This window comes from Narcine bancroftii, chromosome 9 (genome assembly GCF_036971445.1).
Source record: "Narcine bancroftii isolate sNarBan1 chromosome 9, sNarBan1.hap1, whole genome shotgun sequence".
Classification (NCBI taxonomy): domain Eukaryota; kingdom Metazoa; phylum Chordata; class Chondrichthyes; order Torpediniformes; family Narcinidae; genus Narcine; species Narcine bancroftii.
Window position 1 is genome coordinate 70,309,427 of NC_091477.1, and position 16,430 is coordinate 70,325,856.

At 40.5% G+C, this 16,430-nt stretch overlaps 2 protein-coding genes across 4 annotated transcripts in view; both read right to left on the reverse strand.

The window, feature by feature from the left end:
- The window catches only part of ubxn7 (UBX domain protein 7), a 119,289-nt gene extending 111,764 nt beyond the window's left edge, over positions 1-7,525 (reverse strand). The window contains exon 1 of one of the 2 annotated variants that reach the window (XM_069896369.1): positions 7,412-7,523. In XM_069896369.1, coding sequence (XP_069752470.1) covers positions 7,412-7,490 — 79 coding nt within the window. In that variant the 5' untranslated portion in view covers positions 7,491-7,523. Of the gene's footprint in view, positions 1-7,411 lie in introns of both variants that reach the window. The other variant, XM_069896370.1, reaches the window with a different exon arrangement.
- Positions 7,526-13,925: 6,400 nt separating this feature from the next.
- Positions 13,926-16,430, reverse strand: part of rnf168 (ring finger protein 168) — a 33,606-nt gene continuing 31,101 nt past the window's right edge. For both annotated transcript variants that reach the window (XM_069896371.1, XM_069896372.1), the window contains exon 6: positions 13,926-15,342. In XM_069896371.1, coding sequence (XP_069752472.1) covers positions 14,266-15,342 — 1,077 coding nt within the window. In that variant the 3' untranslated portion in view covers positions 13,926-14,265. The remainder of the gene's footprint in view (positions 15,343-16,430) is intronic.

The following is a 16,430-nucleotide window of genomic DNA, read 5'->3' on the forward strand; positions in this document are numbered from 1 at the left end:
TAAGACGTTGGTGCGGCCTAATTTGGAGTTCTGTGTGCAGTTCTGGTCGCCTAATTATAGGAAGGATATAAACAGAGTGGAAAGAGTGCAGAGAAGGTTTACCAGAATGTTACCTGGGTTTAAGCATCTAGAGTATAGGGAGAGATTGGACAGATTAGGTCTTTATTCTTTGGAGCGTAGAAGGTTGAGAGGGGATTTGATAGAAGTATTTAAGATTATGAAAGGGATAGACAGAGTGGATGTGGATAGACTATTTCCGTTAAGAGGAGGAAAGATTAAAACAAGAGGACATGAGTTAAGAATTAAGGGGCAGAGGTTTAGAGGTAACATGAGGGGGAAATTCTTTACTCAGAGAGTGGTAGCCGTGTGGAATGATCTTCCGGGAGAAATAGTGGCGGCGGAGTCAATTGTATTATTTAAGAAAAGGTTGGACAGGTATATGAATGAGAAGAAGATGGAGGGTTATGGGCATTGTGCAGGGAGGTGGGACTAGAAAGGGGTGTTTGGTTCGGTGCGGACTAGAAGGGCCTAATGGCCTGTTTCCGTGCTGTAATTGTTATGTTATATGTTAACATACACTATCTCCTCACAAGATCGTCTTTCATACCAGAAATAAACAAAGACCTAGCTGTACTGTCTTCAAGTTGGTGTATCCTTCCTACAACAAAAACTGTACACAATATTCCAGTAGATCTTGTCAGAGCCCAAAAATCTGTCACATCTCCTTTATTCTTGTACCCTAATAGCTCCAAATGCTTCTTTGTCTTGTAAACTGAATTCATCAACAAGGAAACCCAAATCTCTCCAAATATTGGGTATTTATTTCTTGCCTTGTAATCACCTTTTATATCACATACAAATAAGTTTATTGATATCTGATTGTACTGTACAAGTATAACCCGATGAGACAGCATTCTCCGGTCCTTGGTGCAAAACATGGAAGCACACAACCAGACATAACATATGTACAGACAAACAATACATATGCAGAACAAGTACCCTATTACATTTAGAATGATTCCTGCTTAGAAGACAGCTATGAAAATTTGTTTAAAATCTCAAATTATTGGTGTTAACCATACAAAGCTTTTCATGTATATGCCTCCAAAGTGTCCAAACATACTTTCACAATTTAATTTTCACAAATACATACAATCTTACAACCCCCTGGATTACCTCCCTTTCTCCAGTCCCAAAAAAACAGTGAAAATTAAAGTTCCATAATTACTACATTAATTCAAAAATATCTACTTTTTAATGAAGGTAATGTGCTGCCCAGCAACTCCACACCAAATGTTGGCTTCTTAATTTTGCTGAGATGCAAATTACACTTGCTTTTTCAAGGAAGCCAAACTATATATCAAGTTTATTATCATCCGATTATACAAGTACAGTCTGACAAAACAGCATTCTCAAGTCCTCAATGCAAAACATGCAAACACACAACCAGACACAATGCACACACAAACAAGCAATAAATATGCAGGACAAATAAATAAATAAATAAATAGATATTCTTTAATTAATAGTAGCATCTTGGAAAGTTAGTATGACATTCAGCATTCTCACTGCCCGTGGGAAGAAGCGGTTTCTCAGCCTGGTGGTTCTGGCTCTGAAACTCCTGTATCTCTTACCTGACAGGAGCACCTGAAAGATTCTGTGTGCAGGGTGGAAGAGGTCCTCATTGATTTTGCGCACCCTCTTCAGACAATGATCCCAGTACATCACAACGATGGGGGGGGGGGGGAGAAAATGGGTGGAGGGAGAGAGATCCCATTCTTATGGTCCTGTGAATTGACCTCTGATCCAATTCTCCACAGCAACTGTACCACACTGTGATTCAGCCAGCAGGATGCTCTCAATAGAGCTCCAGTGGCAAGTTGACAGAATGGTGGCCTTGCCCACTTCAGTCTTCTCAGGAAATTCTGTTGCGCCTTCCTGAGTGTTATGTGTCCATGATAGGTAGGTCACTTGTTTAGTGGACTCCAAGAAAATAGATGTTCTTTACGCTCGCTACTAGAGAATTGTTAATGTGTAGTGGATGGTGGTCAGTTCTGATCCCCCATCCTTTGTCTTGTCCACATTGAGATTCAAGGTGTTATTCTTGTATCGCCAAGATTTTCCACCTCTTCTCTGCAGTGCAACATATCACTGTTGCTGACGAGTCCAACAACTGTTGTGTCATCTGCAAACTAGATAACTGTTGAAGCTGGATCTGGTGTTGTAGTCAGAGGTCATAGAGTGAACAGGAGCCAGCCTGAGCACACAACCCTGAGGTGCTCCAGTGTTCAGCATGATGGTGCTTGACGTTCTGCTGCCATCCCAGACAGACTGCAGTCTTTCTGTTAGGAGAGGGGTGTTGAGTCCCAGCTTCTCCACCAGCCTCTGGGGAATGATTGCACTAAAAACCAAGATGAAGTCAACAAATCAGGAGCCTAGAGTATGAGGTTGGTCCAGTTGGGTCAGGACAAAGTGGAGCGGCAAGGCTATTGCATCATCAGTGGAACGGGTTCTTCTATAGGTGATTTCAAATGGGGCCAGTGTCTCTGGAAGGTGTGCTCTGATGCATTCCAGATGCTCAAAGCATTTCATAGTGGTGGAAGTCAGTGCCACTTCATCATTGAAGCCCGCTACTGTCATCCTCTTTGGTACCAGGATGATGGTGGCTGTCTTGAAACCCTCTGTGACAATGGACTGCTGCAGTGACTTGTTGAAGATGTCCATAAGGACCTCCATCGGTTGGTCTGCACAGTCCTTCAATACCCAACCAAGTATGTTGTCTTGTCCCACTGCTTTCTGTGGGTTCATCTGGGATCGGGTTCACCTAACTTCAGCCGCAGCTATGCAAAGGGCCCATTCATCAGGGGAAGACAGAGTTTTCTTCGGCGTCTGCCTGTTTTCTCATAGAACAGTACATAGAAGATGATCAGTCTGCCTGGAAGGGAGGTACAAGGGAGTCTTTGCCTCGCAAGGTTGTCTTGTGGTCTTTTAGTTTTAATCCCTTGCCACATGCACTTCATGTCACCAATGTTGCACAGCTGTCGTGGAATTTCTGTGAGTACCCATGCTCTGCCTTCCGGATTGCATGAGAGAGCTCAGCCCTGGCTGTTCTTAGTGCCATCTTAACCCCTCCCTGAAGGCAGCATCACAAGCTCAGAGAAGTGCACGGACGACTATGTCCACCCATGGTGACAGGTTAACCCTGGTTGTGTAGCATTTGATCGCCATGACATCATTGATACACTTGTTAATTTAAAATTTTTAAATTAAATTTATACATACAGCATGTTAACAGGCTATTTCTGCCTATGAGTCCATGCTGCCCAATTTACACTCAATTAATCTAGTAGATGTAGGTTGTTGTCTGGCTTCAGCTTATCAGATGATGGCTTTTATCACCCTGATGGCGAGGAGAGCAATTCTTCTTAAACGGAAGGACCCCACTCCATCTACTAAAGTTCAATGGTTTTCTCAAACCACTCTCTGTTTGACACCCCCTGTTAAATTTGAAGAAACTTGGCTCCATTCATACAATATTTTTGTATAATATAATTTATAACATTTTCTTTGATTTATTGTCCCTTCTTAAGTTTTTCTTTTGGATGAGGACCAGGCTTCTTATGTTTGATGAACCCTGATCCAAGGCTTTCCAGTGTTTTCGCTTTTTGTTTTCTTTATTAGATTAGTACAAGGGGTTTTACTAGAACGAGAATTTTTTTTCTTTGCTTTTTTTCTCTTTGATCAAGTATGGGGAGATGAAGATATTATTATGTACAGATTGTTCTATATTTAATCTTTTTAATTATGTATCCTTATTCTCGCTATGCATTGTTTATGGTATATTAAAATCAATAAAAAGATTGAAAAAGAAAGAATTAACCTATACCCCCCCCCAGTACATTTTGAATGGAGGAAACTGGAGACCCCAGGGAAAACCCATGTAGACATGGGGAGAATGTACAAACTCCTGACAGACAGCGCGGGATTCGAACTGCTATGCCAACTGTGCTGTAATGTAGCCAGTCACTGAACTCACGCACTTGTCGATGCTTACTTGGTTTTTGTAAGGGGCCACCTGTCTGAAACTGCTCGTCTGTAGTCTCAAAGCAGTCTTGTAGTGCTTCTGTGCCCTGATCACCCTGTGAATTGGCTTTCTTCATTTTGCCACAGTCTGTATGCCAGGGTTAGCAGGGCTGATATGAGATCCTAGAAACCAAGATGGGATGAGGACCAGCCTTGTACACGCCAGATACTTTGGCATACACCTGATCTAGGATGTTTTCTCTTCTGGTGGCAAAGTGGACATTCTATTGTAGCTGTGGTTGAACTGTTTTCTGGTTGGTGTAGTTCAATTCACCAGCTACATTCATGGCACTATCAGGGTGGGATGTCTGGGCTTCACAGATAGCACCATAAAGCTCCTTCATTGCTTCTCCCTCCTTTGCCAAAGGTTGAATGTAAATTGTGGCAATCACTGTGGCCAAGAATTTTCTGAGCAAGCAACCCATCGGTTTCTCTATCTATGCTGAGCAGAAGGTCTTTACAATAGACACATTTGTGCACCAGTTCTCACTGATGTAAATACAGTCCCTCTCCTTGAGTCTTGCCAGCAACACCAGCATCTCTGTCTGCCCTGAAGGAGATAAGGCCATCAAGTTGGCTCATTGAGTCTGGAAATGGAGTCTGGGAGCCAAGTTTCTGTAATCACCAGGGCACAGCAGCCCTGCAGTTCTATCTGGCTCAGTTGGAGCCTCAGGTAATCCATTTTCTTCTCCAGCGATCTTATATTTGTGAGGAAATCATGACTGATGCATTTTTCTTTCAATCCCATTCTTCAGCCTTCTCCCTACATTGATTAATGCCTTTACTCATCAAGAATTTATCAACCTCTGCTTTAAATATACCTGATGATAACCTGCACAGCTGTATATTGCAATGAATTCCATAGATTCACATCCCCTGACTGATGACATTCCCCTGCATCTCTGTTCTAAAGGAATGCCCTTTTATTCTCTGACCACAAGTCTTTGGAGCAGAATTAGACCATTGAGCTCATTATAGTCTATTATAAAATCAGTAATAGCCAATAATCTGTATTGGCTATTTTAGAGAGGTCGAAGGGCTCTCACTCACGTTTGCTCTGGAAAAAAAAATGAGTGAGATACATTGGCCTTCATGATCTTGCTTTGAATCAACAGATAGGCAAGATTTTAATCAGACAATTAATTTGTGCACAAGTCAATCTTATCTCTACGTACTAAGAACTTGAAATCTGGGGATATCATAGCAAGATATTCCAAACTCCATCCGGAGTTCTAGCAGGGAAGCAATCTGACATGACATATTCAGCCTTCCAAATCCAAGAGCAAGTCCTATGTTTCTCCATTTAACATCACAAAGCTCCACAAGTTATTATACATGATAAATCTGACATGGCAACTCATGAGAGATAGAAAGACTGAATGTTTCAAACTTGATTTTTGTAAAATTAGTGGATAAGAGTGAATTGTTGACAACATCTGACTGGTTTTTTTTAAGACAGCTTTCGACAAAGTATTTCTACATTACATTAAAAGTCGAAATGGTAAATTGATAGATTATCATTTGATCCCACCAGGTTACAATTGATCTTTTTGGAAACATGTTTACTAGTAGATCTCTTCTAAAGATTATGAGACCCAATAGCATTCCAGCTTTCAATTAATTATCCAGAGTGAGGCTATAGGTAATGGGTCAAGGGTGTGCAAGCAATATTAAAATTTAAACATTGTTTAAAACCATAGAGGAGAAAAAACAAAAAGAACAGGGAGCCTGAGAGGAACTTAGCTGGTTATTAACTTGAACAATCATCGCAATGTCAAAAGGTATTTTAAAAAATGTCCAAAATACAATAAGAATCCTGGAGAGGTATTTCCAATTTTCCTTGTGGACAACTATCATTAGAACTGAGTGCTTACCATTTCAAAAGCATTAACACTGCATTAATGTGGGAAATGTTGAGCAATGATACCATGATCATAAGGCCTGAACAACTGTCTCCTCTCTGACTATTTAATAAGTACACACTACAGAGGACTGCTGCAACCCAAAATCAAATAATTACAATGCAACAAGCAGGAGACCTCGAGTAAGTAACTTTGCAGTCCATGTTAGAAAGCTGCAGAATTAGTACTGAATCATGGGCAACTGATGGAAGGCTAAATTACAATCATACTCATGTATTTGTTAAAATATGGTAAGCTACATTATGCACAAAGACAGGTCATCAGTCTTCCAAGAGACACATTGAAGTGTGCACTGCACCAGGCTCAGGAAATTGCATTTAGAGAAGAATGGTACCTCTTTCATAATGAATCCAGGAAGTGGGGAAATCACTATATTGATCAAACTAGTGAATGAGACGCAGAAAAGGGGATAACACCTCTCCCCTTAATAAGCCTGTAGATGCAAGCAGAAGTACCACAGTGCACTGGACATGGTATGGAAAGGACTGAAGTAGAGAACAGGAACAAGTGAAAATGTGCAGGCAGCACAAAATGGCACAATGGACTCTTTAGGGATGATGAGCCAAAGAGCCTCACAATATTGTAGCCAATAGAAAGACAGCAGGACCTCAACACCACACAATTTCTCAGGAGGGAAGCAACATCATACCAACTGTGCAGTGGGTCGAGGGGCAAGCATCGGTGAATACCATTCCACCGTTGGGCTGGGGTGGGGTAGGAAGAAAACAAAAAGAGGGAAACAGGAACCAAGCACATACAGCAGAGTAAAGACAAAGGGTCTGCATTTGGTTAAGGGATGAGAACAGAAACTCTGCAAGTGGCTAGAATGGAGAAATGGCATGAATACATCAATGAAAGCAAGGCACAGCAGGAAAAGGTTGTAATGAAAACAAAGTTGCTGACAAGCCCAGTCTGCATTCGAGTAGTTTCAGCACTTGATTTTTATTTCAGGTTCCTAACATTGCTAATAAAACACAAAATAGAGTCAGGATGGTTGCAACCAATTGATAGGTTCAGTAGTTAGTGAGGGAGAAGATGATAGGGATATCCATTCGTGTTAAGATGGCATGGGTAAATTAGGGGTGCAAAACCCAACTCTGGACAGGATTTATTCAGTGGGCGTGGTTACCAAACGAGAGACAGAAGGTAGGGTTTAGGACATCAAACCGTCAAAGGATGTAAAGTGCATGCGGTGGGAGTTGTTAACCCTGCATAAGCCTCGGCTGCCCTACTCCCCCAGCATCCGCCGTGCAACAGCAAGACTGAGCTATGGCTCCAGCGACCTGGCCTGTCTCTGGCCCAGGCGCCAACCTTATCTCCGCAGGTTCGGCTATCCTTCCCGAAGCCCGCAGGCCTGACCGCACGCCCCGTCCCGCTGGGCACAGTCGGTCCTCCTGTCGTTTTACCTGTAATGGCTGTGAACTGGCGAATTAACCCCTGCAGCGCCGACCCACTTGACCCCGTTCCATCACCAACCGCCGCCATCTTACACCGAGCGCCCACGCAGGCGCACTCCCTCCAACAAACACAACCTCTCACCTCCGTCTCTGCCTTGACATCAGTTGCTTGCATCCGATTGGACAGTCGCGAGCGGCAATAGGCTGCGAGCGCGAGGGAGCCGGGCGCGATGTACCCCGGGAGTCACAGGCTGCGCGACTGCGTGCGGGTAGCGCTTGTCAGTTCGAGGGTTCCCGCCGACATATTTACTCAAGGCAAAAAAAAAAGGGGGCTTGAATAGAAAGTGTTACATCATTAGCCAATCAGGGCGCTGCATGCAAATAAAGGCCGGGCTTGGGCAAAAAAGAGCGAGCTCGTTGCATTTGGAGTAGAGGAACTTGGTGGCTCTGGCTCCCACCCCACCTGCCACTACAGAGAGTTTCTCCTGCTTTATTCGGGATTATTTTATTAAACATTTCATTGGGAACATCTTTAATGAGTTGATTGTCAACAAGTGCTTTTATTTTTAAAAAACTCCAATAACATATATTAAATCATTTCAGAAAGAATAATAAATGTAAAAGAGAGGTAATACTTGATGGCAGTCAAATATGTCATTTTCATGACCAAGTTTGTATTTAAATTTAGACCTGCAGCAAGGTAACAGATCCCTTCAGCCCACGAGTCCGTGCCGCCCAATTTACACCCCATTAACCTACACCCCGGTACGTTTCGGACGGTGGGTGGAAACCAGAGCCCCCGGGGAGAATGTACAGATAGCGCGGGATTCGAAGCCCAGTCCTGATCCCTGGGACTGTAAAGGTGTGAGTTAACTGGCCCAGAAGACAAGCAGCATATCTCGTGTACAATGTAACGACTTGTAAATCCAAGGTCTCAGAAAACTACAAATATTTAAAAAGTTTCACCTGATTTAAGATCAATCCAGTGAAAAATCTGAGAGATTTCTGAGACTAACTCTCATTATTCCTGAAGGGCTGAGGCTCAAAACAGCAACTGCATATTGCTTTCAACGGATGCTGCATGACCTCCTAAGCTCCTCCAGCACTTATGTATTGTACTATTCAAAATGTTTTCACATCCCATTTCTTGGTCTGTAATTCTCAAATGTACGTTTTGAATACAAGTAAGAGTTTTGTCTCCACCATGTTTCAGTCATCGAGTTCCAGAGCACATTGGCTCTGGGTGAAAAATAAAATTCTAATCCTACCAATGGAAAGAATTGCTCCTTTTGATCTGATTGCACTGGCTATTCCAGCATTCATTGCCCACCCACAAACTCCTTTGGGACAAGGAACAGTCTCCTTGAACCACTACAATTCTTCAGGTGAAGGTACTTGCACAATGTTGTTGGAAACAAAGTTACTAGGTCTAAATCCTGGAACTATGAAGAGCCCATGACCCTGATGCTTCTTGGCCACCAAGGTCATCGATTTTGGAGGTGCTTTTGGAGTGGCCTGGTCATGATACATTTTGTAGATAATGCACATTGCAGCTTGTCGACCAAAAACAGAAAAAATAAAGGTTTCGGGTGGTTGATAGGATGCCCATAAATTTAAAAAGTGATGGAAACACTCAGCAGGTCAGACAGAAAATTATTTTAAATTGTAGAGAAGATGGAGAGGTAGGGATGGTTTCATTTCTATCATTTCATTTCTATGGTAGTGAGAAGATACTGTGTGCAGTGTTTTGCTTTTGGGTCTGTAAAGCATGCAAAACAAGTCATGGAGTACTAATGGGGAAAAAACTAATGGATGACTAGGAAAATTAACCACTTCTGAAACCAATAAAGTGTCACCAAGTTACCTTAAGTTGCAATACATTTGATTTCCAGTGTGAAAAGCTGGAACACAACCAGTTTGAGGCATTATTCTTCTAGTTTGAATTCAGCATTGTTATAACAATGCAGATCAGTTAGTGTGGGGGAGGGCAGTGGAGGGTGCAGGGAGAGGAGGTTGGGGTAAGAGAATTAAAGTGGTGGACAACCAGAAGTTCAGGATCGTTCCAGATTACTGAATGCAGATGGTCTGCAAAATGCTTTGAAGTACCTGTATTACAACTGCTTCCTGTTGGCTTCTACATTTTTGGTTCAGTTGTGGGGAGGTGGGGTTCTTTTCATATGTAGTAAACTTGATTTAATTTTTCTTAGCCTAAATATGCTTTTATTTCCATTTTCTTGTTATGTACAACAGGACTGCCTATTTTCTGGGGTTTCATGAAGAATGACAGCTATGTTTATTACTTGCCCTGGTTGCATCGGATGATCCAGTCTGGTTTAGAAATTCAAGTGCCCAGAAATGCAGAAGAATCAGAATTTATTGTCATGAAATTTGTTGTTTTGCAGCACCATAATAGATGGATTTAATTAAAAGCCAACTTCCAAAATAAATAAAAACAGGGCAAGAAAAAGAACTTCAAAGTCAGGTAGTGCCTGTGGTTCATTGCTCATTCAGCAATCTAATGGCAGTGCCACAAAGGCTGTAGAAAGTGGCAAATCTAGCCAAGTGCATCACGAGCAATGATCTTGTCCATTTGAAGCATCTATGTCAGGCGGTGCCTCACGAAAGCAGTCAACATCAAAGTATCTCCATCACCCTTGGTCACAATCTATTCGAGTAGCTCTCTTCAGGCAGAAGGTACAGAAGCCCAAAATCCATCTCCAGGTTCAAGAACTGTTTTATCCAACAGGCTCTTAAACATCCTTGTATTACTGCAATTAGACCAAATGATCTTGCAGCAAAACTATACAATTTTTCTTGCACCACCTGTAACTGTGGATATTTATCTACCCTTTGATGTTTGTCTTGCATGTGGCAATTTAAATTTTTACTATTGTAGTTGGTGTACCTTATCTTAGTAATAAAGTTGTCTGATGGATCCAGTGATCCTGCTCAATGATTTTTTGATGCTGTCTGGGGAGAGTTTGTATGTTCTGAAATGGCATTGGTTCATCTGTGCTCCTTGTTCCACCACATCACAAACAAAAAACCCACTGGCTGTTAAATGAATTAGCCACTGCAAATTGCACTGACTTTCGATCAGAGATCTAGGCATGAGGAAAAAAAATAGAAATTAAGTGGGGTTGCTGTGAGAGCTTGTTTGGACCTCCTGAGAAGGAAATAGGAGGATCAACATAACACACAAAAAGCAGTCCTCCCTATGATTTAAATTCCACAACTCTGAGGAATAGCCATATTTCACCACTTTTCAAAGGCATCATGACCTGAAAAGTGAACAAAATTGCACTGAAGTACTCCTGTCACTCAAGTTGTGTTTGCTGAAATTTGATCATAACCTGTAATTGATTAAAATACAGAAAATAAGACAACTATCCAGGTTCGACATTCACCTATCCATGTTCCAACTTTCAGGGTCCATGAACATCGTCCGAGCTTCTTCAATACCATTCACTGTCTATTGCCTCATTTGAACTCCCCTCATGGATTACTTCTACTCCAATTCCATTTGTTCATTCACTGCACTCACATCTACCTTCTTTCTCCATTGATCATACAGCCATTTTTATATAATTACTTGCAGGTTTCTTATATCATAATTTCAAACATTTAAATCAAAAGCAAGGAGAATCAAAACCAAAAGCTAGTAATTTTGAAAATCACCTCCGCAGAAGTTCCCTGCAAGCATCCTTCCAGGCTACTGAAGCTCCCATTTATTATCTGTTGTCTCATATTTTATATCCAGTGTGCTGTTTCACCTTGGATCTGAATCATTCTGGTTTTACATTTTGACTAGTTTGCATGTGGAACTTTGTTATTTGTAAGTAGGGATCAGTTTGGGGACTGATACAGGGCTGTGGGGAGAGTGCCGGGCAATGGGATTAGTTTAGGTATTATGGCATACAATTTCCTATAGCTAGTGACCGCCTTTTCTAAATTGCTGTAAACTTGCTCACAGTAACTGAATTATTATGGGACCATAGACGTATTTGCGGTCGGCCATTGCCAAAACAGACATTAAGCGGCACATACCTGTACAAAATTAACAATCCTTGCTGCCTGAGTAACAACTTACAGTTGGTCACATACAAGTAAAAATAAACCAAAATACATACTTGTTGCAGCCAAACTATTTGACAAGATACACTAACTACAATAGTAGATGTTAAATTACCATAATATGCCAAGTGTGTTTCAGGAATTGTACTAGAAAATGCCCATTATTAAGTCACTAGAGAGACTCGAGAGATTCCATCAAATTAAGATAGCAAATCTTGAATATCTTATTCAATGAGAACAAAATTAATGCTGAAAATCATCAGTGTGGTTTGGCTGGATGTACCTGCACAGCTGGAACATTGTAGAATCTCCATTGACACAACGGAGCAGATATTCCAGGGGAGTGCTACCTCCACAAGATACACTGGATTGTTTCCTGGGATTTTGGATTTGTCACACAAGGAGAGATTGAGACGACTATCTTAACATTCATTACAGTTTAGAAAAAAGAGAAATAACCTTTATGAAGTGGACAAAATTCTTACAGGATGGATGCAGGGAAAAACATTTTCCTTGGCTAGAGAGGAGTACCAAAGGTCAGAATAAGAGGCAAATCTTTTGAGACATAAAACAAGGAGGGCAGAGAGTCTGGAGTTTTCTACCTGGCCAATTATTTTCTTCAAAGAGAAGACTGATAGATATCTGGAAATTCGAGGCCTCATGGGTTGATAAATGAGCAACAAAATGTTGAGGTAGATCAGCCATAATCATGTTGAATGGACTATTCCTGCAGCAGTATCTCATGGACTTTGGAATTACAATCAATTAGACATGCAAATTATCCTGTTAAAATGGCTTTAACAAATGTAACTTTGATATTCCCAAGTATAATCATGGTCGTATCACTTTATGGCATTGAAACTAGACTCTTTAAATTGTTTAATTTTTGCAAGAACTCTGTGATCGCATTGGGCTTAATTAAATTAAGTCACTTCATTGCACAGTCCCTTGCAGTCTTTATTTCTTCTGGGACCAACAAATTATCAACAACATAACTCTGAATTGTAATCTGGTTTGACCACAGCACTCCTATACAGTGCCAACTCAAATTCTCTCTTTGCAATGCATCATTGTACATTAATTGTTGCTGTGGAATCTTGTGCTTTGTGGTTCTTCGTATTTCTTTGAATCACATGGACCAGATTTTGAGGGTGTCCTAATTATAACTCCCTTTGGATGATCTTGGAAGAGGGGACTTTTTTGTTCACGATAACAGCAGTTAATTCTTCCAGGAATGCATTTTGTTAACCATGCAGCACTAGGCTCTGCAGCAAGAGGGTTGAGGTTCAATTCCCACCTCCTCATCTTACAGCACAAAATCTCAATGGATTCTCTTAATACTTGGAGTGAGCTCTTCAGTGCTAGAGTTGTTCCCTTCCCAACACTGTAAACACTATTCAGAAAGGTATTGTTGGAAACCTTGATATGTCAAAGTAATGGCAATTTGGAGAGTTTCAAGGACACAGCAAGCTCTTCAAACATTTTCTCAGGGCTTTAATAAATTTGCTTTAAAGCAGTCATGGTAGCTTTTCTTATATATAACATTGGCAAATATAAAATTCTTCCACAAATAAAACCATCACTTACTGTCTATCCCAAACTAGCCGAGAACTGTCTTCACGAACCTCTGTAGTCTTGCTGAAGGTACTCCCAATGGTGGTGGGAAATTAGTTTTGTAACTTACACCCAGCAATGATCTACTTTTGCAAGACACCTATTGGAGCTGCTGCCTTACAGGCTTCAATACCAACCTCTGTTGCTATATATGCGTGCAGTGTGCTTGCTTTCCACATGACCGTGAGAGTTTATTCAATGCCAAAGTTTCTCACTGTTACCGCCAGATTCAAGGACAGTTTTCTTCCTGAGAGTCTGGAATAGGCACAAGTAAAAACAATCTCTTGATCACACAAACGCTACTTCGTTACAGCACATGGACTTTTTTTAAAGCTATTCTTTTCTCCACACAAGATTCGGCACCTGGTTTTATTTTGTGCATTATTTCCTACACTCAAGTGTGGGTTGATGCATAGATAGATACCACACAACATTTTCCACTATTTTGGTACATGTGACTAACAATTCAAAGCACTGGGATGGTAGTGGGATTCAGAATTTTCAGACTCACAGACACAGTTCCACTGCTCATTTATATTCAGTTTTCCCAAAATTAAAAACAAATCTGCTTTATTTCTTGATCTCCATTTTTATCTTCCACCTCAGATAAAATCTATTCTGAAAATGTGATTAATCTGTCCACTTCACAAAAACTGCAATTATAGCAATCGTCTGAGATTTTCAGAATGCCAATTTACCCCCAAACTCCAACAATGCATATAGCTCTTCATTTTCTATAGCCTACAGAAATATCCAAGCTGTTAAATTTCAGCTGTTTGAAAAATGTACTGCAAATCAATATTTGGTGTTGGGATTCAGTAATGAAACAATCAAATCTCATGTAATCTTTTATTTATTACAAGAACCAAACTGCACTGAACAGGCATACAAACTTACTGTTTTTTTTTCCCATTGTAGTAGCATTAAGATACTTTTAAAGAACTTCAAACCATTTACAATTACCTGAATGCCAATAAACTATGTGAAAATGAAAATTAAGTTTGTGATAAAGGTCCTTAAAACTACTCCATTAAAGTTAAATAAGGCATTTGGAGCCCTCCATGTATTCTAAAGCTTTTCTGAAGACTTTTGGGAAAACAAGAAACCAACCTTAAATTCAAAACCAGGCACTGTTAACAAGCCAAAATGGTGGTCAAGTTCTTTGCACAAGCCTATTAAGGCTTATATTTCTGAAACATATTAACAATAGTCTGCTGTTTTGTACGGTTTCTCAGTTCACTAACCGGAATCATTGCTGCAGTGTTCGCATCCATAGAAGCAAATGGTCTCTGATATCGGTCCTTTTGATTAAAAAATGGTTTTGTTGGATCCTGCAAGATTCTACTTTTCTGTCTAGATGTTTTGGATGAATTATTCTTGAACATGGCTTGCTTGTTACAGAGTTCCAAGGTGCCGGAGTCTGATCTCTGGGAGCCTCTGCTGACTCGACAGTCCTTTGGTGCAGCCAGTGCAGTTTTACATTTTTCAAGCATTTTTTCCTCACAATTTGTAGGCAATTTCTTAGTCCGAAGCAAATATTCATCAGGCGTTCCCCTTGTTCTATTAATAGTTTGCGACTCTTTATCAAGTTCTTTTTGTAGTTTCAAGGCTAGCAATCGATCCTGCTCTTCCATTCTACACTTTTCAACATGTTCTCTCTCCCAGTTAGCAAGATTCTCATTGAAAATTTGACTGGGTTCATCAAAAGTAATTTTTCTCTTTTTAACAACAACAGAAATTGGTGCAGAAACTGAGGAATTGCATGCTTTTCTTTTCACAACTGTTGCTGGAAAGAGACTCTGGTTTAAAATGTCTTGTTCTATACCTTTATCTTGCATCAAATTTTGGACTGTTGCATAGTCTACATTATTTAAATTACAACATCCTGCACTTGTGCATGCATGCTCAAGTTTATGAGTTAGAATTGGCACAATTGTGGAATCCAACCTATCTTCATTACAATTAATTGAATTCCTCTTCAACTTTTTAAGTGGTACATCTTCCTTATCGCCATCATTCTGTGCGTTGCTGGAAGAAGCTCCTGGGATCTCATTTTCATTTTGTTCTAGACTGGTACACTCTTCTATTTGCCGAAATGTGAATGCTTCTTTGGGAGTACCTTCACTAAAGTGGACTAATTCTGATTGGTCTGAACTGGAGTCTGGTTCTGTTCCTTTATCACAATTAAAAAGATGAATACTTGTCATGGAGTCATTGCTTGTAATTAGGTCATCTCCCACAGATGTGCTAACCTGAATAAAAAAAAATGCAACCTCAAAAAATTGCTCTATTCAAATATCTACAAAAGACTGCTTTAACAAAAAGAAACCTGCAGTTTACCATCTCTTATGGCTCACCTGAAGTTTACCAAAATTCAGAAAAAAAGACTGTCATTTTTAAATGAAATTTGGGGCCAGTTTTATTGAGTTTCATTGTGCAATGTGAAAAGATAGCTGTAATTAAGAGCACCAAATTCAGGGACCATTTTTCTAGGCTTAATTGAGAAAAATCAAATCTCAACCTGAATGCAACTTTAATTAGTCAGACAATGAAGTCACAGCTTGGAAACAGGCCCTTTATCCCAATTGGTCCATAACGACCAAGAGGTCTATCCAAGCTACCCCACTTGTCTGTCGTTAGCCCATTACCTATTAAATCTTTCCTAATCATGTCTGTACAAATATTTTAAATATTGCAATTCCACTCACCTCAACATTTCCTCTGGCACCTCGCTCCACATATCTACCAACCTCTGCAGAAATGTGCCCCTTTAAATTGTACCCTATTCCATCTTAAAGTCCTTCCCTGGATTAACCAAATTACATCACCACAAGGAGAAAGAGCGAAATCAGCTGTTTAGTCAATGGCTCAAACAATGCCTTGCATCTGTAGAAATCAGGTTCCCCCTGTCTTCATGCCACCATTCAACAATTATTGAGTTATTGGTGCATCAACCATCCACATAGAATTCAAAAGTTGCATAATTTGTGCTCTTACATGATGCATCCCAGAGTTTTACTTTCTTGACTCCCACATTTTCAAAAACACACAGAAATGCTGGAGGACCTCAGCCAGTCTCTCAGCATCCATGGGAGATAAAGATAGATAACCAACGTTTCAGACAGGAGCCCTTCTTCAAGGAAGAAGCAAAGAACTGGAAGGCACAAGAATAAAAATCTTTTGTTCTTTTGCCTTCCTGTTTTTTGTTTATTCCTTGAAGAAGGGTTCAGGCCCGAAACGTCAGTAAATACATCTTTACCTCCCATGGACTCTGTGAGACTGGTTGAGGTGCTCCAGCATTTTTGTGTGTTTTAACTACAATCACAGCATCTGCAGACTT